The 27,544-nt window shown below is 37.3% G+C and overlaps 1 protein-coding gene across 6 annotated transcripts in view; it reads left to right on the top strand.

Moving 5' to 3' along the window:
• Positions 1-27,544, top strand: part of ARHGAP10 (Rho GTPase activating protein 10) — a 156,076-nt gene that overhangs the window by 83,306 nt on the left and 45,226 nt on the right. For 5 of the 6 annotated variants that reach the window (XR_012651565.1, XR_012651564.1, XM_075035099.1 and 2 more), the window contains exons 14-18: positions 4,314-4,388; positions 9,522-9,609; positions 10,971-11,029; positions 13,653-13,758; positions 14,381-14,540. Coding sequence is in view for 4 of the 6 variants with exons in the window: in XM_075035099.1 (XP_074891200.1) it covers positions 4,314-4,388; positions 9,522-9,609; positions 10,971-11,029; positions 13,653-13,758; positions 14,381-14,540 (488 nt within the window). In the remaining 2 variants the exon portion in view is untranslated. The remainder of the gene's footprint in view (positions 1-4,313; positions 4,389-9,521; positions 9,610-10,970; positions 11,030-13,652; positions 13,759-14,380; positions 14,541-27,544) is intronic. The other variant, XM_075035107.1, reaches the window with a different exon arrangement.

Raw genomic sequence — 27,544 nt, 5'->3', positions numbered from 1 at the left:
TTCCAGGAACTCAGCAATCCATCTAGCTGTGTTCCAATGAACTTCATTCATCCATTGCATTTCAAGCAGTTGATAATTTTCTGTTTACTGATTCTAAACGTAACATCAACTGCATTTAAAAAAAAAAAAAAAAAAGCCCAACAAACAACATCCTTACTTCATCCATGAGACTAACTGAAGCATTCTTAAATGATCAGTGTCTGTTTTCTGCAGAACCTGCAGGACCTTCTGCTGCTGGAGGGCCAGGAGAACATTCAGTTGTTTGCCTCAGAACGGTTTGGCCAAATAGTTGTACGATGAAGAAAATCTGTCTTTCAGACTGCAGATTTTATACCTATACTTGTTCTTAAAACATTCTTTACTTGATTATTTTACTTTAATGATAACACATCAAAGGCAAGTTATGTTCGGCAGAAGAAAACAGGACAGATGCCTCTTCAGAGACTGTGCTTGTGTGCCATGTTTTTATCTCTTTTAATCATAATGGGTGTGAGGTTGGCGTGGGTGGAAAGAGAGGACAGTCTAGTGTGGGTGGAAACTGAGAATAGTCTTGTCATGTCATAGCAGAAAAAGTCTGGTATTCAGAGAGAGAAGAGCATAACAGAGATACTGAACATAAACTTGTCAATGGCTGGATAATTTTTTCTCAGTTACATTCCCTTTTATAAAGCCAAGAAGGAAATTATTTGCTCTGAATGAACAGAAGAATCAAAGGCAGTGTCTTGGTTAAAATGCATGTAAGCTTCTGATTCAGCATTGCCTTATGAGAGATTGGCTGTGCTTTACCTGGTAGGAGATGCTGAGGCATCAAGATATGCAGCCTGTCTCTCAGGTACTGAGCGTGATGCTGGTTGGACGTGTACCTGTGTTTTGTCTCCAAGAGAACACTTTGGGATTCTGTTTGGAGTATTTTATTTATAATTCTGTACTGAGAGTAATACAATGGGGTAAAAGCTTACAGAAACATCAAAGAGCTGTTTGCTCCAGGAGTAAAGACTCTGTGCACGTTTTTGTGTGCAAATAGTTGGTTGCACCTTCTGTAAGGATGTGGTACGTGTTTGCCAGAGCAGTGTTTGTCTTGATTTTAGAACTACCAGAGCTGCTAATCTGAGCTGCAGAGAGAGATGGCAGCATTGAGCTGTCTGTCCAGTGTGTCTGCTCGTGAGACAGAAAGAAGATGGTGAGGAGGAAGTAGAAAACCCTTTCACGTAACAAAAAAAATAATCTGGCATTACCTTGAATTTAGTGTCACTTGTATGGCTGTTTCTGTACTATGGAGTTTGATATAAAAAGTTGTATTTGCAGCTATGTTACTAGTCTGTTTCAGCCACATGTACAATGCCAGCCACAAAGTAAAATCTGCCTACTTACCTTGCTTACAATAGTATAAATTACTATTTTACTTACAATACCTTATTTTTCTAAGCACATTTCACAACTTGTGTACCTGTGCCAAATTCAGGTATCAGACGGCCAAGCATCTAGAGGTAATGTAAATATGAAGGAAATTATGCTACAGAGCTTTACCGCTCAAAGTTGCCAATAGTGGCTGGTTGAGCCAGCAGACAAAGTGTCTGAACCCTTCAACATTTTAGTCAGTGGTAAGCTATTCCTTGCAATGAGTCATCTTGTCAATTGTGTTCTGTAAATGCCAAGCATTATCAGTCTTGGATGTACTGAAGAACTGAAATGTGCAGATTAAATCAGAAATAGTACTGTTTGAAGCTGTGTTTGTGTATTTTAAATAAAGCGTAATTTAAAGCTATGTTTAAAGGTATCATTTAAAACTATATTGAAATATTAATTAGTCTTTGCACTTCTTGATGGCTGCTAGCAATTAGTTGTGCTTTTTTCAGGTTGATGAATTTGAAACTGATCAATTATCTGATAATTGCTATCACAGACTCGTGGTTTTTGCTGGAGGATTGTCTTAGTTTCAGTACTGCCATAATTTCAGAGACCTTTGCACATCATATCTGTTTTAATATTGAGCAGTAGTTTCTGTGGTTTGACCTTAATTATATTTAAGCCATAAATGCATGTTTGGGGTGAGCACAGTTTGGTTCCCCCTTGTTTCATGACTTCCTGTGCTTCTAACATTAAAACGACTTCTGAGATAAGTAAAAGCTGAGCTGTATTTGACTGTGACAGTATTTCTTCAGCTTTTTAGCTTCTTCCATACGATGCAGAAGGCTTGTTCTGTGGTACTAAAAGTAGTGGAGGACATTGTATAAAAAAAAAAGTGTGATGTATTTTGGCAAAGCATTAAAAAGCTTGGTGTTACTTTTGTACCAGAATTTTCCTGGACACCTCTGAGAAATTTGAAGTAAAAAATAATTGCTGCTGTCAGGACAGATTCCTAGTGCATCTTTGTTTGGAGTGAATCAAGGACTATGTTTGGGGTTTTTTTTTTAGTGTTGGCAGTCTTTAAGTGGTGTATAGCATGCTATCACACTGTTGTTCTGAGGATCATTGGAAAACTTACTTGGTTGGGTTGATAACTTCATATTTTGAGAAGAATAATGTTGTGGCCATATAGCTGTTTTTTGCGGTTCGTTCTTTTGCGCACGGCTAAACTGCGAGCATACTCTGGGGTTGTGTTTTTTGATAACCATGAATGAAATAATGGAGATCTGTCTGTTAATTTGAGCCAGCTCTGAACATGACATCAAGCTTAAGACTCAGCATCATTACAGTGGTGCCTGCATCCAAGGGAAAGAAAAGGGCCCGTTTTGCCCAGGTGGAGCAACCGAGAGAAGTGGGAGCTGCTGCCATAGCCTGTCAAATCCCTGCTGGGACAGAGGATGGAGCAGTGCTAACAGGGAGGAGTTCAGCAGGCTCTCAAAGATCTGGGATGGCTGAGGAGGCTGCAGACCGTGTGAGGAAGAGGAGGGGGTGAGAGTAGAAGGAAAAGACGTAACAAGGCTAGGCAGGAGGAGGAGGAGGTAGAAAACGTGAAGTTCTCTCCACCATTTTGAGAATTATTGCTGTGTGTTATGGTTGTGTCTGACAGTGATTCTTTAAAAGGCTAATGATTTTTACGTCATCTAACATTTATTTGGGAAGAAACTTTTTCTCATACGACTGGTTTGAATTTTCCTTCTCTGGGTTGGAATGGTTTGGTATTGAAACTGGGAATTGTCCACAAGTCTTCCTTTGTTGAAAGATATTTTGAATAAGAATACCACATAATCTGTTATTTGAAAGGATTTCCTTGGAGTAGAATCACAGGTATTTTGTGGCATTTCTACTCTGCCAGGACAATGTGAATATAGAGCTAGAGCATGGTGGTGTTTGTAGATGGCTACTTATTATGTGGCCTCTCAAACACTTGTGTCAGCTTCAGCACTGTAATATTTTACCTCCAACTATATGGGCTCTGAAACAATGCAGCAGACAAAGACATACCTTATTTTGCCCTTTGCCTTCCCTGCCCCTTCTCTCCCTCCCGTTTTCCTGCAATTTACATTCATAGTTTTACTTCCCTGGGGATAAAACTGGGTGTGGTGAAGGAAGGCAAAAGCAGAGGAAGAAAAGGGGTAGAGAAGTGAATGTGTGAGAGAGGACGGAAGGGCACAGAGGAATGACAGGAAAGTGGTCCAGTGTCCACGTGAAATGAGAGTACAGCACTGAAAATATTATGCCAGTTACAGCTACGTTATTCATCCCAAGCAAAACCAGAAGTACTGATTTCAGTAACCGGTGGTGGTGCTTCTGGACGTAACTAGTATGTGGACCACAGTGGGTTGGAATGAGGCCTTGTATCTTAAATGAAAAGCATTTACAAACTTGAAAAAGCATTGGTTTTGAGGACTGGGAATAGGCTCAAGTTTTTCTTTATTTTATCCAAACTCTTTTTGTCAGCCACATATTTGCAAATAAGCAAAATTACATTTATTAAAGAAATCTTAATTTAGCATTTGTTGGTTCAGTTCTTGCGTTATTAGAATGTGGATGTTGATGTACCCAAAATGTCATTTAAAAATCTGAAAACAGCCAGTGATTTTTTTTTTTCAAGCAAAGTTTTGTCCCTGTTTGCTTCTACTCCCGGTTTCTGAAGTGGAATTGAGGTACATGAAACCTTTATCAAAACATAACATGAACTTATCTTAAAAACACAGACGAACAAAAGGATTCTTGCAATACTTTATTTATAATGTTGTTCTCACAACTGTGTTAATACTATGTAGTCTGTCTGTCTTTGAGGAGAATTTGTTGCCTGGGGAAAAGTTTTAATGCTAAATTTGACTGTGGTTGATTTTCTGCCTTTTTTTTTCTTTTTTTTCTTTTTTTTTTCTCCTTTTGCATAATAGGTATAAATGACCAAGGATTGTACAGAGTTGTGGGGGTGAGTTCAAAGGTCCAGAGACTTCTGAGTTTGTTGATGGGTATGCTTCTATTTTTACAATAATTTTTTCAATATTTTATTTCATGTTGTTTTACTGTCAATATTTAGTTTTAAAAGCATCTGACTGTAGTTGTTCTTTATATGGGCCAAATCTAGTTTGCTTTAGTCCATGCAAATAATCCCCATATCATTGTAGGTTTCCCTGCTTTAGCGAGACCAAGATTAGTTGGTAGGAATAAGCTAAAAGAACTGCTGTGGGACATGTTAGGAGCAAATGATGGGCTTGTGCAAGGTTGATGTAAGTGGGATTAAAGCAGCCTAAGTTGAAGGGTCTGATCAGAAAATTCAGAATACCAAATTCAAGAAAGTTTGAAGTTTATTGCTTCACTGTTTGAGGTTTCCACCTTTTTTCTCCCTTGCCTAAGATGTACAGGTGTACACGCCCATGCTGTGCCAAATAAGGCATTTAGTTTAAGCCTACTGGCAAAGAGCTCTTTGGTTTAAGAGGAGGAATATGATGTACATATTAATAATAACTATGTGCCAAGGTGGGAGACAGATGGAGAAAGGATTTGTTTTTATAAACTTAGTAGTATAGGTCTTAAATGTGGATAACATCTTAGACTCTCTTATACCTAGTTAGCCATGTGTAGCTTTTAAGATTTTTTTTTTTTTTTTTTTTTTTGATTCATAAAATTATTCTCAGCAACTTTTTTACCCCTTTTCTTTCTGGAAATTTTGATGCATCTTTAATCCCAGTGACTGTAGTTCTCTTGCCACTCTGCTGTCCCTAGGGGGGTGGGGTGGAAAAAAAAGTAGTATTGCCACCTGGATGAAATCCCTCATCTGCCTGATATCTCTCACCAAAGTAGTAGCCATGACTGCAAGATGTACTGTGTTTCCCCATTTCTTGTCCTGAGCGCTGACAGTACATGCAGTCAGACAAGACCGCTGGGATTAGTTCATTTTTATAGAGCTTCCAAACCTGTCACTTGACAGCAAAGGTCTGATTCTCAGGGATTCATTGGTATGCAAAGAAGCTTGTTTGCAGTTTGCACCAGGCTCTTCTCCAGAACCATGCATGCTCCATCTGTGCTGATAACACAGTGTTCTTTGGCACTGCAAACTGGAGGAAGCCAGAAAGTGAATTCATTTCATTACCCCAGACATTATGTGAATGACAAAGCGCTTTTATATTATATGCTGCTGTCAGTTCAGTGCCACCTGTAAGACTTTTTCTTTTGCTTCCTTTATTTTTTCAAACAGGCTGTCTCTTCAGAAATGATAAGACATCAGGCTTGAGGACCTGCATGTCATATCAATCTGTCATAATGACCTTGCTAAATATTAATTTATGATAGCTTACTTTAATCAATATTAACAGTACCCTGAAGTTCTCCATTAGTGCACATAAACCTGCCTGTATCTTTAAAGTATTGTAGCAAAAGCCTCTTTTTGGAAATACGAACTGGGATTAATAAAAATGACTGATCTATAACAGATTCTTGTGGTTGTTTATCGCTGTTGGAGTTAGCCTCAATAAACAATTACCATCTTTAGCCATTGACCGTAGGAAGAATGATGTGTTATCACTCAGAGAGTCTCAGTTAAATGCATTTGATATCATAAAATGTTTTTCAGTTTTGTACTTACTGGCTTAGTTTGGGCGTGCAGGTCTGGCAGGCAAATTTTCCTCTCTGCCATTAGTGGTATCCAAATTAAATAGACTCAGGTTGCCAGTGGTTCAGTAGCAGCTGGAAGAGTTTACTGGGGATTCCAGCATCTGCTTTTAGTTATTTTTTAAAATTAGAAACATTTTTTGTCATTCCCAAGATTCATATATTTATTTAAAGTAGGAAGAATACAGTGGTATCAAGATGAGGCAAAATACTGAACAGAAGAAAGTTAGGGTGCAAGCAGGTGCTCTTTTTCTGATGATTTGTTGAAAGTGATCCTATCTGTGCTCTTTATCTGCCTGTCCTCAGAGAAGGATAAGTTTCTTTTTGATATACAGTGGTACAGAGGATTTAAAATGACTGATTAATCTTTAATCCTTTGTCTCGGGGTATACTCTTAGATACCCTTTTATATGAAAGATCTTTTCAGAATCATAAAACCTCATATTAACTTTCTGTATTTTAAAATGTTTGATAAGATTTCAAAGTATTTTAAGCTACCTGTCATTGACTGTGAGGTTCACAGTCTGAAAGGCCTAAAGTGCAAAAAAGTCTTCCAAATGGTAACCAGGGACTTAATAGCATGTAGTTTTGTCTCTTTTTCAGAATATTTTCTCTAAAATTTGGGAAAGTACATTGAGAGTCAAGAGAGTATGAGAAGACCAATATATGCTTTTCTAATACTATGAATGCACAGATTTTAATCTTTAATGTAAAAATCTAGTGAAACTAAGTCTTCTGTAAAATGACACTTGGCCATTAAATATACAATTCTGCTTTAAAAAAAAAAAAAAAGTAAATTTTGCAATTAACTTAGTCCTTGAAGTTACTTGTAACTACCATTGTGCTATGGTGTTCTATTTTGCAGCAATAATCTTATCTAAATTTAAGTGAGGCATTTGGTAAGGAAAACACTCATTACATTTCAAGGGAAAATGTTAAATTAATCTGATATCTCATTGTAAACAGGGATACAGTTAGGGCTTCTATTCTTATGGGAATCTGTTACAAGCAATTCAGAGTGCATTGTCAGCCATCGGGAGGCTCAGTTCTTGAAATGCGTCAGGGTCCAATTCTTGTTTTCATCTATGATCTGCGTTATAGATCCAGTGTGGCTCATTTCATGCAAACTGCCTACATAGATTTCATACAAACTACTACATAGATCAGTTTTCAAACAGACCCTTGCTCATGGTGAAGCAACTGCTAAGGACTTGGAGTTTCTACTGATGAGTTCAGTTTTGATTTCTGATACTGCCTGATGTGAAAAATGCCAGACATCACATGTTGTAGAAGAAAACTTTCAAGTACCTCTGCCTTTTCAAAGCCAGCAGCTTTCAAAACAAATACACTGAATTTCTTATTGTTTTATATACAGTAAATGACAGTATGCATACACTCCTACAGTGGGCATATTGCATATGAAAGCAGGCAGAGTCTCCTCCTAACCTAGTTTAGTGAACTGGACTGTTCTTGTAAACTCTAGCTCCCTTATTGTCAGAAAGATTTGCATAAAATTTATAGCTGATCTGTCAAAAGCTGTTCCATAAATGTGCACAATTATTTTTATATGCATAAAGTTGCCATTCAGTGCACAGTGGCTGCTATGTGAACAAGTAACATGAAAACTAGTAATTTTTGAAATCCTAGTTGAAGTTCCAGTTCGTATAATGGCCTGGGATGTTTGAAATAGAGGGAAAAATGGAGCGGGAACAGTCAAATATATAGGGTGGTGGGGCACAGAGCTATGTAGGGCAACTGTCAAACCAAAAGGGAAAAAAATGTGTTTTAAGTCTTGATGGCTTCTACAGTCAAACTAGGGATTGTTTGGGGTTGGTAGCAGGGCCAAATTTCCCCTCCTCCAAGAGACAATGAAATATTTCTGCAATACCTTCTGTTTTGTATTTCAAGAGGCTTGCTTTGGAATTCAGACACTTGTTATTTTCCTCCCCAAATTCATCAACAAATTTCACATAACTGAGTGCATCCTTTGACTGTAAAGGAGATTGATGATTATGAAGCAGTTATTTAAAAACTGGGTATTACATAGTGGCTTAGTAACAAAATCCCCATAGATTTCACTAGTTTCTGATATGATGGCAGTTTTTATTTAATTAATTTGGTAGAAAGGTTTTCTTCTCAAAAAAGAGAATTTGAACACAGAAACAGCTAGCATGCTAAAAAGAAGAAAAAAGAAACTTTTTCCTGAGACAACCTTGAGTATTTTTGGGTGGTGGTTGGCTAGTAACAATTTGGTAGAAAATGCTATCTGACTTGTATTTTAAAATGAGATTTAAATAATTGATATAATGAGGGAGAATATTCAGTTACAGAAATAATTGCTTGGCACAGTCTTTAGAACAGAATTATTTAGTCCCAGTAAAAGGACTGCACCTTTAATCAGGGATCCTAATTTGGTTTTTTAAATGTGTCTGTCGTTTGTCTGACAAGCAAAGGAACAAATGAATTCTGAATTGTATGAACTGGTCAACATGTAATCTGTGTCAGCTACCGCTGTAGTTTACCATAGTGACTGACGGAAACCTGTAGCAGTAAAAATAACAGAAGCTCAAGCACTTGAAGTTACGAAATACATTGGGCTAGTTTGGCCATATACATGTGATCTTCCTCTGTCAGCTAGCTATTGCTTCCTGTTTTGAGGCCAAAAGGGTTTTCTTGATTGCAGAACATTCCAGTGTGCTGCGTTGTTTGCTGTGTTCTGTCAACAAAATCTTTCACCTGATGGGTCATTCAGACATGACCATTCAATTTCATCTGTCATGTTACAAGGCTCTACCAACTAACCTGGTAAAAAGTGGAGAAGCTCTGTGAACCTGACAAATGGTAAAGCAAGCAAGTATTTTTTCCCTTTGGCTAAAAGTGATCAAGTAAGGGAAACATTCAGGTCATCTTGTAGAGGAAACTTACTGATAGAGAAGACTCCCTTTTCTACCTTTGAAGCACCTCTTAAAGGTTTTCACACAGTAAGGAATGTCATGCTGCACTTCGTTGGCCATTTTCATCAGCAGTCCAAAATAACAGTTTACAAGCAAAACTATGGAAAGAATTTGGAAAGATTTTTCAGTGTACTTACATTTTAAATAATGAAAGAAAACAAGAAAAGATAAGTTATGCTCAGTGGGTCTTTTTTCTAAACTTTTGTACTTCTTTCTATGTTTGTGCACATCTTTATGTTTAAAGGTGTAAAAATAACAATTGCTATAAAGATCCTTTTACATGAAAGTGATTTTTAATCCTTCATTAAAGAAAAAATCAGCAGTAAATACTTTTTAAACAAAATATGGAAATAGAATTTATAAAGAGGTTGGATATTAAGTCTTCTTAGTATTAACTAATAGTAAGAAGGACATATTACTTCTGTGTTCATGTGAGCAAATACATAATGATCAAATTTGATGTGTTGCTGTTCATGTAGGGCATACTGATTTAGAATTCCCTTTTTTCATGTCCCTCTTCTCTTTCTGATTATTTTCTAGATGCCAAAACCTGCAATGAAGTTGACCTGGAAAACTCTGTAGACTGGGAAGTGAAGACAATTACTAGTGCTATGAAGCAATATCTGCGGTAAGCCTCTCTCTCTCATTTCTTTATTTTTTAGACTATGAATTCTGTATTCTGATTCTCCTATGCAGAGTGTTAAGCTACATTACTTGCTTTTCCTATATTTTGGTACAAAGGTTCATTTTGTGTAAATACCATGTTTGTTATTTTTCTTGGGAGAAGCAAAATAATTTAGCAACACTAATACTCATGTTCATATGAGACAGGCCGCAAAACATTTTTGTGTTTCACTGCATTCATAAGAATTTCTTTGATGGTTCAGAAACCAGAATCGTTAGTAAACTTGCTGAGAGTTGTTACTGAAAGTCAGCTAAGACTGTTAAAAGAATTTTTTGCTTTGTTGTGTTTTAATATGGTAGAATGAAAAGGGAAAAGGTTTTGAAATTTTTAATATTTTCCTCTTGTCCTTCTGGCCCTTGCTCTGATGTTCTAGGTGCAATAGTAATAATATTTTGAGTGTTAAAAGTAAGAATTTTAGGTATGTTCTCTGTTTAAATGGCTTGGCCAATTCCTGATAAAGATATTTTACTAAATTGCCTAAGAACATAGAACGTAGAACTTTTGTGTCTCTCTCATCGTGTAACACAAATACAGTATTTTTAATCTGCTGGTTTTATTAAATAAAGTATTACTGCAACCACTATCAAAGAATGCTGAAGAACTATTATCAAGAGAAGAGTCTCTCTTACAGAGCGTAGGAAAGAATGAAAAAAAAAAAGTAGGAAAGAAAAAAAAGTGCACATGATGAAGTATTTCCCGCCTACAGTATTTCCCATCTGAGTGTTTACTCCAGTATTTTATAAGCATCAGTAAAGTCAACTTAATAAATGAAGGTTTTAACTCTGATTTTTTAACTCTGGTCTCCATTATTCAGTACATTTTTCATTGATGACTTAGATTTTCAGTTTCAATTTTTCCATTTGAAATGCTTTAGAATTTTGATTTGTGGATGGTGACTGTTCAGCAAAATTAACTGTTTTGGGACCTTTATTTCTTTCCAGTAAGGCATTGACTTGTGATTCTTTGTATTTTAAAAATACTAATGAAGAATTAATTACATAGTATATGTGTACAATCTTCATCTGAGAAACAGTCTCTGTGTTGTAATTTGGAAAGCTGCTTTATGATAAATTGGAGAGATCACTTCTGCTCATGGAAGGTGAATGGGTGTATTTAGTCTTATTTTCCTGATAATGCCAAGTTTTCCATTTGTGCTGGAAATCATTGAATTCAAGGGCCACCGTAACAATGGTTGCCTCCAGTGTGAGGATTATGCTACTGAATGGTAAAAAGGTTTCCTGCTTAGAATAAATACAGACAGGAAAGAATATAGCTAAATCTATTATGTCATCCTTGTTTTACAGAAGCCTTCCAGAGCCACTGATGACATACGAGTTGCATGGAGAATTCATCGTTCCCGCCAGTAAATATATGACTGTAGTTCAAATAGAAATCTTTTCTTATAGTACTGTTGTGGCCTTAGGAGCGTGCTGCAAATGCAATTTCAGAAAAATTCTTCAACCCAGTAAAAATATAGGAATAAGAAATAATAAGTGTTTTAAAAATACATAGGTTTTAACCAGTGTTCAGTTCTAGTATGTGTCACATATGATGTATCTTTTGACAGACAAGTTTGTGACAGACTTAGCATAGTGCAATTTTTACTTTTATAGAAAAACTTCTGGATAGATGCTGTAAACATTCATTCTTATTATCTTAATTATATAATGATAAAAATCTACTTACATTGTGATTTTTTTTTCCTCTCCTTCCATTTTTATGAAGCTTAGTAAAAGAAGATACACTAATTCAGGCTCATTTGAATCCTTTAAAACACAGCTGCCTGACCCTTGTTTTCAGTGCTTTGTTAGCTCTCTATCCAGGCTGGCTTGAATATTCCTCATATATTAGTAGAAGAAAGGAAAGAGCAGACCAGATTACACTATGGCAGTTCAAATACAGACTTGGAGAAGACGCAACAGCATTTGTAGTTCAGCTGTATGGTATCTAATATACATGGAATTTTTTTGGAAGAGGATGGAGGGAAACGGTGTAAGAAAATTTTTGGCAACGTATCAAACAGATATTTAGCTGATTTTCTTTCCAGCCTGTAGCACTTCTGGCAAACTGTGGAAAGCAAAATTAAAACAAACTTTGAGACAATTGCTTTATCTTCTTCGGATTGCTGTAATGACTTTCCAGGACTGCAGAATGTGTTCACTTGTGGTCCCTAATTCAAAATGAGAATTAGCCCATGAAATTCATTGCCAAAGCACATCTTAGAGGCCAAGTGCTTAAACAAAATTCAACATACTTACCTAGATGGTGAGTCTACCCGTTTGTATTGGAAAGTGTTAAAATAATTTCTTGACCTATGAAGTTTTGCCAGCAGTTTCTCGCTTTGTTTTCCTTTCTTTATTTTATAGTCTCTTTCAATAACGGAATTCAGTTGAAGTTACGTGTTTTAAATAGTGTAGTGTTCATAAGTAATAAACAGTTTTGTGGATAGGTTGATTTTATGTAGTGGGGAGGGAAATTTAATCAACATTGCAGATCTGAGTTACGGTATATTTAAAAATAGGTAGTCAGTGTTGTTTCCTATGTTGGCTATTAAAAACCAACAACACCGGGAATAGTAAGGAATATCCTTCTCTCTGAAACTATTGGAGGGGGGAAGCCAAAATTAAAAGGTTCTCATTTCAATTTTCTTTTCTTTATACATACCAGTGTAGATTGAAACTATGTAAGCTTTGACTGTATCTTGTGATTAAGTTGCTTAGCCATTAGAGTTTGTGATTTCACATATATGTAAAATAGTCTTGCTTTAAAGAAGGCTTATGTTTTTTCTGGCTGTCTGAATTTTGATTAGTTGACCAGAAGCTAAATGTTTTGCATTTTGGTAGCCTTTTTTCTTGCAATCTGTGCAGGAGTGTTTGCTGCAAAAGAATAAAAAAACCAACCCTAAAATCTGTAGCAATATGCAAATTAAAAAAAAAAAAAACAAAAGAAAAGTGTGTAGCAATATGCACTGAAGAAATATGGTGGTATTTTATATGAAATACACTTAACAATCGAAGTTGCCTTAGAGTAAAATGGGACGTGATGAGTGGTCCTGGTGTCAAAACTTCTTGCATTCAGAGTAGGTTCTAAATTTTTCTATGAACCTTGTACTAAGTATTATTATGTACAAGATAAAATACGTCCACTCCTCTCATTCTAACAATGACTGAGATGTAATTTTGTGATTTAATACAACTTTGAGAAATAGGAAGAGGGATTATTTTCATCTTTTACATATTCTTGTTTTCATCTGTGTATTAGTGAAACCTGTAGGGGCCAGAATTACTTCAATTCAACACGCAACACACAAAAATAAGAAGTTCCTTGCTTATTTTTACTTTATTTCTGTACTGTACTAGAGAGGGATGCTGTTGTTACTCAGGGCCCTTTATCATAGTAATCTCACTTAGTAGTTTTTTTTGCATGATTATTCTTCTGTGTCTTCAGTGGTCATTAGATTTTTCTCTCTCTGAACATATGAATCTTCTGCACGCATTGTCTTACGCAGTTTCCAGTGCAAGGTAGCATAAATGCAGTATTGTTAGCGGCATAGTACCAAAAAACTGAATTCTAATGATGAGGACAATCGGTTAATGATAATAAAGTAGTACAGTTCCACTCTGTGGCACCCAGTAACATCACTCCTTACCTTGCAGTATATTCGTAAGCAGATGAGTCCAATGCAGAAGAACAATAACTGCATCTGTTGGTTTTTAAAAATAGATGAACAAAGGCATCCTTTTGCAGGTGGATTGAAAAATGAGTTCACAAAATAAGCAAATAAGCTGATAATTCTAGAACAAGATTACTTGTGAAAACAAAGCACATATGTTCAATATTGCTGTGTTTGGAGATACATAATTGGTGAAGCAAAGTGTGTGCAGCATGTTTCCGTGCAGGGGTGGGAAAAGCTTTGTGTTTCTGTGGATTTTTTTTTTTTTTTTTTTTTAGTTTTTGACATGGTTACTTATTTCTGTGTCCCATAGAAAGTGGGAGTCCTGAATCTCGAGTTAATGCTGTTCACTTCTTGGTCCATAAACTCCCAGAAAAGAACAAAGAGATGCTGGAAATTTTGGTGAAACATTTAGCGAAGTAAGTGTTATGACCTGCTTTCTTACCTTGCCAGAACTCTTGTCCTTACCTTCGTTTAACTACAAAGGGCCTTAGTTAAGTGTGGCTGGAGCTGAAGCCCATCTCGATGCTGTCATACACAATACCAAGAACCAAACGTGCAAAAGCAGACAAGACGTTTGACTCATGCTGTGTATATTTTGGCGGGAAAGGCAGAAATCTAATCCGTTAATGAAGCCATATAAGTATTTACTTTAGCAGTCCTGCCAGCATTTGAGGGTTTGATTGAAGTGAGAAAGGGAACATTATACTTTCTTTTCGCAAATTCTGGCAAAGTGAATAGTGGAGATCTGTTAGCAAATTTAAGTTGGTTTCACACTTGCCCTGGTCCAAGGCTAAGTGCATTTTATATATTTAGGTTCAGTAAGAGACTGCTTTTGTTTTTAAATTGCCAGTGGAAGAATGGCTTTTCTGTTTTCCAGAGCTCAGTAAGGCTGTATTTGAAGAAACTTTGCACAAAACAAACTTCTAAAACATAGATTAAGGAAATGTAATGTTTTCATTTGTAGACTGCAGTTTCCAAGAGTAATGGAAATTTTTCATAACCTATTTCCTGTTTTTTCCTTCAATTCTTTTCAAAAAGTGTTTCAAAGCATGCCAAGAAGAATCTAATGACTGTGGCAAATCTAGGGGTAGTATTTGGACCAACCTTAATGAGGCCACAGGAAGAAACTGTAGCAGCCATCATGGACCTGAAGTTTCAGAATATCGTTGTTGAAATCCTGATAGAAAATCATGAGAAGGTAAGCTTTGATACATCTCTGCGTTTTTGAGCGTTGTCTAAAATGATCTGCTAGGATTAATGGGTAGTGTGGAGTTAAGTATGATGTTACAAATAGCTTAATTCTAAAGAATGTCCTCTATACACTGTATGCTTTTGGCTGTTTATACTCGGTAAGTAGTCGTGTTCATAGGTAAACTGACATTTAGGAATGCTATTTCCTGGCAATAGCAGTGCTTCTGTGTGTATAGTACATAAATAGATTTTCTTTGTGTTATTTGCATATGTTTTTTTCTGAGCAAAAGTGATACAAGACTGGAAAAGAGAAAGCCCAGGCTCAGTTTTTAGCTCTTCCATTAAGTACTTTGACCAGGGTCTGAATTAATTGTTCTGTGTCTTCATTTTGCTAAGAGTTCAGAGAGTCAAGAGACTTTACTATACTTTGAGTTTTATAGGTAAAAAGCATTACGAGAGAGCCAGGTGTTAACATTTCCTTTGTTTTCAGCTGAATGTGTGTTATTTTAAGCCTTTGCGTTTGGGGTAGTACTGAAAATAGAAGTTGTTGCTGCTGCTGTGGCAGCTGCCAGTTGCTAAGGTGCCTTACACGTACAAGGCTCTGTCCAGAATATCACCGCATGTAATCTGGGATCTGAAATTTAAAAAAAAAAAAAAAAAAAAAGTCCTTTACTAGTCTTTTTGTTTGGGTACTCCTTTGGGAATCCCTCATGTCTAAGCTGACTTCTGGAACTGGATGGATGAGGTACTTTGCCTGTACTGGGAGGATGGGCAGCATCTCCCTTGCTCTTATTGTCAAAAAAAGTGCTTCAGAAAAATTCCAGGTTGTGCCTTTTCCTATCTTCTTTCTTAAGCACTCCAAGCATTGAAATAGTTATTTCTTTTAAAGGTTAACAGTGTTGAAATTGGCTATCTAAGTCAAGTCTTATCTACTCTAAATAATATCTGTCTCATGTTTTTCTGACAATGTAATTATGCTGCCTCCCTGAATGATACAGGCTGGGCAAAGCTGTTGGCATAGCTGTATCCACATGGTGGGTTTTGTTGGCTTAGTTGACTTAGGGTGTAATGCTGCTCTCACACACACATTGAGCAGATATGGTATTGTTCTGTTGGAAAAATACTGTGCTGCAGATGTGGCTCAAGTTCTAAGCGATAAATATTCCAAGAGCTGTAAGCTGTGCTATTCATTTTCGACCCTATAAATGAAGGTAAATCTTGCAGTAAGCTTATGATTTTGAAGCTATTGCAGTGACCACATGAATTTAAGAAAGTAGAGAGTGTGAGCAGAGCCAGGGTGTTCTGATAACATACGGAGGCTGAGGTTGAGTTATGCTTATTCAAATCACTAGATCACCACAGATTGGCACCATCTTATTCTTATGCCAACTCAGTCACGTCTTTGAAAACTGGACATCAATTTCACATTTGAAACATTAATTGTAGTGGCCTTTCTTGCTCCTCTGAAAAATGTAGAGAAGCAGGGAATGGAAAGTACATCAAAATGATACTGCATCATTTTCCATAATTCCTTGTTTTTATGCCTTCTTTAGAACTAGAAGGCTGTAATTTTTTTTAAGGGATTTCTGTCATTTCACTGTCATTTCTAACAGTGAACTTGCCATCAGTGGTCTGCCTGCAGCAACCTCTCCCACGCTAGAGCTGCTTCCAAGATGGAAGGAAGACCCAAGTGTGACCTCTGTGTATTTATAGCAAAGGCAATGGAGAGGTGTGTGTTAAGGCATTACAAAAATTTTATAGCTGAATTGAATATGTTGCTTTTACAAGTGAGCCTTCTTCATTTAGGGCAGACCAAGGTCCTACTTTTAATGGCAAGCAGGCTTATTGTCAGTCTAACACTCATTTTATGTTGTTGTTTTGAATTTCTGTGCATTTCAGACTTCCTAAGAGTCTTGTGTTAGGTATTTTTATTTATAATCCTAGGAAAAGTCACCAGCTGTAGGTTAAAATACTTTCAAATATTTCATTCACTACTCTGCCTCTTCTAATTTTTAGCAGCTTATGCTAATAGAAGTGAAGTTTGGAATTGTGGAAGAGTGGTGGAGTCAAAATGGAGGTACACTGACACAAACAAACTTGAAGCAAAATTTCACGCTTCATGCATATGTAATATATGGCTCTGGCAGACTGCAGAGAGGCATTTCTTTTCCCATGTAGCAAATGAAATGACTAGCAAACTTCCAAACTGTAGAAGCAATAGCCATCAACGTTTCCGGTTTAAATACAGTAACTTGGTAGGCCAAATGGTGAAAAAGTGTTACGATTCTTCAAATATTTTTAAATTCCATCAATGTTCATTATGTCTTGTGCGGATAGCTTTATTGAAGGAGATCCACAATTCATTTTTAGGAGGAGGCACAGTTAATTGGGTTAATAGTTTTGACATCCTGGTTGCAGTCATTCCACTCTCATCACTCCGCTGAGTCCTAATTAAGAGAATTTCTGTGCATTTTATGTGTGGAAACCTGGATATGGGGACTTGCTCTGAGATAAGAATATCATGCTTAGTGGCTAAGCTGTTTTTTTTTTTTTTTTTTTAAAAGCTTTGTTGATATGTACATTTATTTCGTGCTAGCTAGAAACCAGTTCATACCACTTTCACCTTGGAAGGCTTCACTTCACTTTCACTTCACATGGAAGGCTGCATGCATACTTCCAAACCATGGCTGTGAACCAATTATTGTAGGTTGAGGAGGGAATGTTTTGCAAAATCAGACCAATGCTGAGACTTGAATGCTGGAAATAGACTGTGCAGCCTGATGTGTCGCTTAACTGGCATTAGAATTGCACAGTGTTTAAGACTAGAAAGAGGATAGAAGAGCATTAGGGAAATAATTGTTTAGCTTTTGTTCTTGTCAGTTATGGATAAGTCTCTTCCAGGCAGAGTATTTCTCAGTGTCCAGTCAGATGATGAGCTCTGGAAGCAGATCTCTATTTTGAAAGAAAAAGCAAAAACCAGGCCCAAGCTCAGACAGTATTTTACCCAGGACTCTCAGAACCGTGCACTGTGGAAGGGAGGCCACTCCAGAGGAAAGCGAGACCTGTGAATTGTCTTGCTTGCTTCTGTCATGTGGCTGTAGGGGAAGGACAGCCGGATATGCTAGGCAAAGAAGGAGCATGTTCAGGTTTGATATTAAGTGACCTCTCTACAGTTTTGCCTGGAATTGCCATGTATTGTGCTGACTGGGCTGCGTGCACCAGCACTCTTGTTTCCCTTCGCTTTGCAGGTCTTTAAGGTTGGTGTAATTTCATACTTGACTGTCTTGTCCCCTTCTCCCTTGCCTTATCTGTGTGGTCTCCCTTGATTTCCATGTCCCATATTCTTTCCTTCACTAAAAAAAGCATCAAGAAATTCATGTTTGTGTCTCATCGTTGTGTTAATTCTGCTTTGAAGCTATACCTTTCCTTGGTGTTCCTTTTCTTGAGGTAACAAACTCGGGAGCTGACTGCAGCTGTGCTTCTACAATGCCTGGAACAATCTTTGCTTGGCCTTTAGGTAATCCTCTGATGAAAAGTGGTAGTCAACTTGGACCCGAAAAAAATGTTTTGATTTCTCTTCTCCTCCCCCAAATGAGATTCAAGGGTATAAATTAATTTTTCTTCCCAAGGGTTTCACAGACTGGAAATCTTGGACATCTCAGCTCTTCTGGTCTTTCTTTCTGACTTGTGGTGAGGAAGAAGGGCAGTCCACTCCATGGCAGCATGAAGAGCATGCACGTGTTCATCTTGCTGTTTGTTATAATGTTTTGGCATCTTGTTGGAATGAATGTCACTATTCAAAGGGCTTATTTATTTGCCATTTAGAGATGCCTCAGTGGTAATGTGAGCCATTTTGGTTTCTCAATTCCCTGAACATTATTTTAAGAGGGGGGAAAAAAAAAAAAAACCAACCCAGGATAAAAAAAGAAGGCTAAGAAATGAAAGAAGATGAGGGAGGAGGTTGGAATAAAAATCTCAGTGGGACTGGAATATTTAAACCAGCATATGGGGGAGGAAAGAATAGTGAGTACAAATAGCAAGATTGCAAAAACAGAAAGAAGATGAAAATTATAGTGAAAGAAAATTAGAAGAAAAAAAGAGAGGGGCTAGACAGAAGTCCCTTATGGAGGCTGGGAAGCCAGAGTCTGCTGAAAGGGAATAGGCATGGTAAAAGATACCTTTTTCTAGAATTCAGACAACCTATGCACAAAATTATCTCAGAGGCGTTCATTCTGAAAAATTCAGTAGTTCCTATATATGACAGATACTGTTTTCACTTGTTTTCTGTATTAATCTTTTTATAAAAGGCAAAGTTTTTACATACTTTAGACAAAGTATGTCTTTGTTTTAGCTTTGTTTTGTTCAAAACAGTTCTATGGAGAAATCTTTTTTTAATGAAACATAAATGTTTTAATTTTTCTTCCTTCAGGCACTTTTATGTTTGGGTTTTTTTTAACTAAAGGGAAGAGAAGAATTTAATACTACTGAGCTCTTAAGCCAACATCAACTTCATGTAGTAATACTTGGAAAATCTTTAGCCTTAAAACATTACAGTGCGTAATACATGTGATATTTGTGAGGCAGAAGGAATGGAAGCAGGTGAAGTCAGTTTGAGAGTGTGAAGTGGCACAGTGAGGTGTGGTGTGTGTCTCCACTTAGCAATCACTGCAATGTTAAAGCAGTTCTGTTGCAGGTAAATGCTTTAGGGTACAGCGGCCTTGCCATCATCTAAACGAAGACTGTTTTTTGACAACACAGCAGATCTTTTGAAGTCCTGGTAAAGGGACATATGAGAAATACTAAAGAGGGCTTGTTTCAGCTTTTGTGTTGCTTTGCCTTTGGCTGCAATGGAGGACCAAGAAGCAATGCATTATAATTGTGGTGGTTTGCTGTGGTGTAGCAATTTGAAACCTCCCCAAGCTGAATGTTTCTCAAGTCAATAAGCATTTGACATGGGGGGGGGGGGGGGGGGGGGCGGGTTTACATTAAGGTACCTTCATTTGGGCAGAGTTTGCGAAGAAACACATGAGCTTCAGTTCAGAAGGTATTCGGCATGTGCTTAACTTTAACCATGTAACTAATCAGAAGTGTCTGTCATTGAAACTATTCCTGAACTTAATTCAAATTACTTGCCTTAATGATTGGCTGAGTATAAAGCAGAAAGGGCAGCAAGCACAGCAAAGAAATTCATTGTATTTTTTGGTAGAAGTCAAGCAGCTCTTTCATTCCATTGTAGTGTGTGCAAACTCTTTAAACCCTTTCTGTGCCCTGTGGCTAGCAGACAGCCCTTCCATGTGAAGACACGTGCACATGGTGTGGTACATTGACTGCAAAAATCTTTTTTTTGTTTGTTTGTTTAAAAGACTACAGTTTTCTAAATCTTAAGTAGTTTATACATAGTAAGAAGACTGTATATCAAATCTCCACTCACGTTTGTGACTGCAGTTGATGACATTAAAAGGAACTGAGTCTGGATCAATACCTGGATTGATATGCTGTTAGACTGCTCCAAAAGAAACAAAACACGTACTGTGAGTAACCATATTAGATTAAAAAAGAAAATCAAAACAGAAGTCATGTTCTCAGGGATAAAAGCAGTCTGCTGAGATGCACTACAAATACATGGCACGTGCAAATAATACAGACACAGACTTCTGCCTTCTTGATTTCCCTATGTTATTTCCAGTTATTTTGGGGAAACTTCCCTCAACTTTGTATGAAATTTCCATGTGATACAGATATCATCTTCCACTGCCAACAGGCAAGTTCTGTAGGTAAACAGAAATGAGAGAGTAGAATTTAGTTGACTAATATTTGCTTCAGTCTTGATGGTCAGGGTGTTGTCCTTGCATGTGTGGAGGAGGAGGCAAGGGAGAAGTCCTTATGGAGAATGCTAAAATGGATGTTCTTAAATAAAACTTTGTTAGTCAAAGAAAACATTCTGTGAAATGCTGCAGGGGGCAAAAGCTGTTGCGCTCCTGATGAGTTCCAGTAGTAAATTCCTATGCAGAAACTGTGTGACATAAAAATTGTACTTTATTGAAGCCTTCAATGGTAAGTGAAGTATTAAATTTACAAACCTTTTTTTCTTTATATTGGCTAAACTGACCTGAATGCCATCCTGTCTGATCATTGCTAATGGATAATGGTACAGTATGTGCTCGTGTTTTCATATGTACTCTTCAGAATTCTAGTAAGCTTTTGCCTTACCAGAGAGGTTAGTGTATTCCAAACCATTTAACAGATTTTTGAATAAATAATATGTGGCAGTCAGCTGGTAATACTTTATTTCCCATGTTTTCATGTGCATGCCATTTACACTAATGAAGCATCAGTACTTCATTGCAGAGGGTGCTGGACATACAAATGAAAAATATGTTCTTTCCCTCCAAAGACTCTACAGTCATAATGTAAGATAAAAAAATGTATTTTAACAAAAACAAAGAGCAAAAAATATTTTGTAAAGCAATGGTGATATAAATCCTTGTAATGGCAGCAGGGAATTCTGTGAAGAGTAAAATACTGGTGAGGCTGCATGGTTGGCTACAGTTGGAACAGTGTCATTTGCAAAGATCTTGATATTTCATTCTGATGCTTTGTACAATGGCAATGTGGTAGGGGGTCAAATGTAGGTTTTTATTCTCAATATATAATTCTTTATATTTCTGTTAATATATTCTGTAGAAAACTAGTGTGACATACATATTTATTTGTATTTGTGTGTATGTGTATAAGAGTTAGTACATGTATATTTATTACAAATGAAGGGGAGATCCTGTTTACCTGTGGTGTGTTTGGCCATGGTTGTTGCTTTTGCTGGCTCCTGACATAGGTTTGTAAGTGCTGCCTTTTATCTCGGGACTTCTCACACTCTTTGCAAGAGAAAATATGTGCAAACATTCTCCTTCTGCATTATTTTCTATTTAGTAACTAGGAGTATGTTATGTTTAAGAAAGCTAGGTAATTAGATTGAGTATTTAATCTTTTAATTTGAAAGCCTTTTTTTGTTGTTGTTATTTTAAGTATTTCCTGTAACTAAACAAGACACACAAAGCTATTATGTGTAACTGTAATAGGGAAGGACAACCTTTTTAAAATACTCTCCTTGGTGTGACTTACAGTAGGTGATCATAGAAGAGAAGGTGAATCTGCTGTTTCTGCTGGTGCAGTGGACAAATGTGTAGGTATTTCAAGCCTGGTATATGGTTAACTCTCTCATTTCCTTCAATGAATAAAATGGATTGGTCGATAGCAGTGAATGGACTGCTATCAGGAGCGTTCTTCTCATGAATTGTTAAAAGGTGGAGCGAGATGTGATACGGTGGAAGCTGCAGTCTTTGTATCAGGAGTGCTACTTTTAGAAAGGCTGAGTCAACAAACTCATAATTCACAAGCGATCAAAGGACACATGTTTTTAACCTTGGTATGTTTTTTTTTTTTCTTTCACCCTTTCACAGCTGTCCTCCAGACTGTAATGTCATGTTTTACAGGCTATGTTTAGTTTCTTTATTAAAACTCAAATGTGAACTATGTGGTTCAAGGTAGTCAGGCCAAATGAGCGGCTATTAGGGTCCACAGATACATCAGATTTGTCTGAAAATCCCCTCAGTTCTTTAGTCACGCTCGTAGTTTGCAGTTTGTCCAGAGCTCTAGTTCCTTTTGTATTAAGAGGAGCAGATAGCAGATATTCCAATTTTAGTATGAGATCGAGACTCACAGTGTCCACAAATCCCTAAAAGCAGTGTTTCCATTTGGTTATGGGTAGTCAGGCTGCTAGGCAGATGGTCTCAGCAAATGATATCTTTGCAATGAAGAAAAGGCTGTCTTGGATAGATTGATTGATTGATTTATTTATAGAGCTTTGTGGTTTGGCTCACAGCCAAGGATGTTTCCTGTTTCTAGTTTTGACTTACACCCGGTTACTTTTCAGGCTGTATTCTCTGTTGCACTGTAACTAGAGTGTGCCAGGCAACATCAAGAGCATTATTGATGCTTTCTGGTTGGTGGCCCTCTAGAGGCTTAGCTTCAGATATCTTTCAACTCTTGATCTGATTCTATATTTGCAAAAAAAAAAAAAAAAAAAAAAAAATTGTGAATATTGAATAAGGGTGTTCTGTGGTTTGTAGTGGAATTCAAGCCTCAAAATCCAAAGCCTCAGAAAATCTGCATCCTGTGCAATCTCACAGAAGCTAGTGCCCAGCAAATCATATTTTACAGCATATAGATGCTGAAGCACAAAAGTCAGGATAAGTACTTCGTGGCAGGCTCGCCTGTATTGGAGTGGACACGATGGTAACCTTGGGGAGGTAAGTTACTTAAGGATTCTCATTAAGTTGTTGATAATTTTTATTGAAGGTTTTGTAAACATTTTTCAGAAATATTTAATATGATTTTTAGAAATAATCAACTTTATCACATTTTGTACACTGAACACAGATTCTGTTTAGATGTCACAAATTTCTAGTGCATGCATTTTATATTTGTTGACTAAAACCAGAAATGAAACAGGTTGATCTAACATTGTCCACAGTAAAGTAAAATGCAAAAAAGTACGAAACCACAGTAACAAAGGATCATTTTTTAAAGATTTTGGTACACTAGAAATTTTATAAAACTGTTAGAATTGGTGCAGAAATTAGTTTTGAAATAAAACGTCTGTTCTGGCTCTCCAGAAGTTGATCTTTTGTAATTTCTATTATGATGAAACTTTTAATAGCTCCGGTTAGCTCCTGCAATCCCTTCAAGTAGGACCAAAATAAAAAAATCTAGAACTGTTCGTCTTATGTTTGTTTTACTGTTAAAAAATGGATTACAGTTAGTGTACAATTAGTGCCTAGTGGTTACGATTAGTGGCTGAGCTACTGCAATGTATTTTAAGATGCTTATTTTCACCTTGCACTTCTTAAAATGCTTATATCTACAGTAAAGTTATAACTTGACATAAAAACCTTGTTTCTTTATGTTTGCAGAAAATGGCAAAAAGAATGGCACAACCACTGTCTTCATTATCTTAAGAGGAAAAAAAAATCTTAGAAAGTCTATTGGGGTAAGAGCACACTGTAAACCACTAAGACAGCTGGCCTCTTTTTTTGAGCGTTTTTGTCTCCAATATAAATACATGTTTTTTGTTTCTGTGCAGGTTGCTGGATCTAACCTGAATTGGGTTTGCTTTACATTGAAGAAAAGCTAAGTTGAGGAAAGACGATGGTGATGATAAGTTTCTCTTGCACTATCCCATTAGCTACTAATTTATAAAAAATTCTTTGAAAGCATATATTATAGCTCATTATCATGGAAATGCAAAGAGCACCATAGCCATAAAATGTGTAAGGGCAGAGTAGTATTATGTGGCCTAGGTGGATGGCGTTTTATATTGTTCAATAAACATTAGCTGAGGTGCCCGTGTGTGGTTTTTTTTATTTACCAACTGCAAATCAAGTATGTATTGAAGGGAAATTACCAAAATAAAAACTTGTACTGATGTTGTTCTTGTCTTGAAAAATAACTGTCCTCCAAAAAATATGATTGTAGTCGTGGTGGCTATAACACTAGCTGAATTTCAAAGAATTTGGAATGACCTTGCAGGTTGTAGCATCCTTTGCATTAGACAGCGACTTCTGGTACTGATTCTTGTTCACGTATTCAAAGGAAATCGATGCATGTTCTGTGTGGTAGGTGTTATGAGGGTGAATGGGGGTTTTGTCTTGCAACAAAATCATGGCACAGCTTTAAGCTGTTAATTATTTTTTATAGGTTTATCCTCATTAGCTCTATCACTAAGCCTCCAGTTTTTTCTCCCCTCTTTTTCATCCCACTGTGTCCTTGCTGTTTGCCTCCCACTGATTTTTAGAGGAAATTTTAATTACCCCAGTGATACAAAGCAGACAGAGATGACCTGATGTCTGGGTCTTTTCCTAAAGTGATTCCTGGCAAACATACTGAAATTCATTAATTAGTTCTGCTTGAGACCAGAAAGAACAGATCAGTATTCTCTTGTAGCAGCAGAATCTAATCTACATTTCCATGTACAACTATACATCTAGTCATAAACTCATGTAATAGGCCAAGTTAAATCCTCCCAGCCATGGGTTTTTTGAATTTCTGAAATTGGCTCTAGTAAGAGCTCAGGATCTAGAGTCCAACACTGTTGTTGCAGATTAAGGGGAATCTGGCAAAATTCCTTGGGCTGCTTCCATGTGGATCTGCTGGTAGAATACAGTATGATAATATGTTGAATTTGGCTCATTACTCTCAAGAAATGCTTCCATAGACTTTGTGGGACACAGATTTAGGAATTGGAATGGTTGTATGTAGGGATGGTCTTGGGCTCACTGCTCTAGACAGAGCTGTTATTAGCAGTGTATATCCAGGATGGTTTGTGGTTTGTTTAGCCTTGTAAAGTATCCATTTTGTACTATTGCATAGAGAGAAATAGGTCAAACATACCAGCGTTTTAAATTGCTTGACAAGAGTCTAATCTTTCTTGTTGTAACTTTTACACTGCAGGCTTGAAGACTGATCCACCACTTAAGTCAGTGTGCACTTTCAAATTCTGCTTTCATGTAAGATCAGACCTAAACAACCTTTTAAAATACTGGACTAACTGGGATAGCGCTGATAACAGTTTGATTTGTTGCTTGATAAAATTTGAGTGCTACATGTGTTAATCTTCCCCATATGTAAATTGTTTCACTTAGCCTCTGAGTTTGCCCCCAAGTAGGTCAATAGCAGGATGCCCGTGCTTTTGAGAACTAAATTGTAGGAAACTGGTATTCTATAAATCTAAGGCAGTTTGGCCACAGTCTCAGCTGTGTGACACTGGATGTGACTGTGAAGTCCTTAAACTTTGAGATTGGTTTAGTACATTTTATTGCTTCTTGAATGAGGTAATTCAATGAGCAGATTTCATTCTTGTCTTTATTCAGGCATTAGCCTAAGCTGTGGTAACTTCTGTAATCCAGATGAGTGATGGTGGTAAAGCTTTTACTTGAAGGGAGGCTTTTTTTGGAGTAGCAAAGAGATCTTCTGTTAAATAGCATGCTCCAATCCTATTCTTCCATGGGAGCGTTTCCATTCAATTGGATATGTGTGGTTCCCTTGCCATGCATCTGATGACAACAGTTCACAGTGCGAGAAGATACTCTGACACTTAGTCAGGTGTGGTCTCGTGCTGTTGTGCAAGTCAGTCAAAACACAACAATGTTAGTACCATTTCAGGTGCTCACATTGTGTGTGTATGATTTTGAATTCCATCTTCAGTGCGTATGCAGTGTGCTTCTGACAACAGGTCACTCACAGCAGGCATCTTTTATTAGCTGTGAAACATTTATAGTTCAATGGTATTTAAATAATTAATAAGGCTAGAAAAAAATTTGGATAGAAGTAAAACCTGTCCTGGTTTCAGCTGGGATAGAGTCAATTTTCTTCCTAGTAGCTGGTATAGTGCTATGTTTTGAGTTAGGTATGAGAAGAATGTTGATAACACTGATGCTTTCAGTTGTTGCTAAGTAATGTTTAGTCTAAAGTCAAGGATTTTTCAGCTTCTGATGCCCAGCCAGCAAGAAGGCTGGAGGGACACAAGAAGCTGGGAGGGGACACAGCCAGGGCAGCTGACCCAAACTGGCCAAAGGGGTATTCCATACCATGGGATGTCAGATCTAGTATATAAATTGGGGGGAGTGGAGGTGGGGCAATCGCCACTCGGGAACTAACTGGGCGTCGATTGGTGGGTGGTGGGCAATTGCATTGTGCATCACTTGTATATTCCAATCCTTTTGTTATTACTGTTACCGTTTTATTAGTGTTATCATTATCAGTTTCTTCTTTTCTGTTCTATTAAACTGTTCTTATCTCAACCCAAGAGTTTTACTTTTCTTTCCCGATTCTCTCCCCAATCCAACTGAGGGGAGGGGAAGTCAGTGAGCGGCTGCGTGGTACTTAGTTGCTGGCTGGGGTTAAACCATGACAAAACCAAAAAACTTTTCTCCCCACAACTGAAATAAAGCATGCCTCCATCCCCCCCGTTCTCAGGCAGACGTTACAATGCTTCTGTCAGCGCAGCAGACAAATATCCATTAAGGCATGATGAAAAGTACTTGTCTATTTAAGTGGAAATAAAGCAAGAAAGAGAAGCTGAATGCTGTATGTGCACTTCTTAGGGCAGAGGTTGACCTGTTTGCTTTTCAGATGCTCACCTTTGCAAAACTGTAGTATGAGCTGTAGCTTTGGCCGGCAACAGAAAGAGATTTCTGCTGCTGAAAAAGCAGGTCTAGTTATGGATGGGCTGTACTGGATTTTATTTTCCTAATGAAAAGACAAAAAGAAAATACCAAAATAGGGATGAAGACAAATATGAGCTGCTTGAAAGAGCAAAAATGACCCCAAATATACTTTTTCATGCAACACATGAGGGCAAGATGTTTCCTGTTTCTTTTATATATAAAAAAATCCTAGTGCTCTTTCTAGTGGTGGTTGTGTGTGTGGTTTTCTGGGGTTGGTTTTTTTTGTTTGTTTGTTTGCTTTTTGTGTGTGTCAGAATCCTGCAGGGCAACTCGTGATACTTGATGATTTCATTGCTGAATATGACAATTAGTCTCAATTTGCTCTGCCTGGGTAAATTTGCTCTGCAGATAGTCAAGAGGTTGTATTTTGTCTAGTTCATATCTAAATACTTTCAGGAATCCCTTTCTTCTCTGTGGAGACAGATATTGAATGGGAGCACAGGTTAAAAGGTGCTACAGCTTGTAACATTGCATCAGAGGAACGTGGGAGTGAGAGGATGGAGTTTGTGTGGACCCTTGCCCTGGTCCCAGTGAGTGTGGAGAACAGATGGCCTCGTGCTACCCAGGAGCTCTCTTCTCCCTAGAATGCAGTATAATACTGCTTGCTGACCTTATCCCAGAAATGCAGCTTCCCTACCAGTCTGTTTTAACAAGAGGTCGAGAGCAGAATGAGGTAAAATAGGGGATGGGCCTGATGCCTGCCTGAGTGGCTTGTCTGCAGAAGGAAACT

This window comes from Buteo buteo, chromosome 1, assembly GCF_964188355.1.
Source record: "Buteo buteo chromosome 1, bButBut1.hap1.1, whole genome shotgun sequence".
In the NCBI taxonomy this organism is placed as follows: domain Eukaryota; kingdom Metazoa; phylum Chordata; class Aves; order Accipitriformes; family Accipitridae; genus Buteo; species Buteo buteo.
This window is presented reverse-complemented; position numbering and strand designations above follow the sequence as displayed.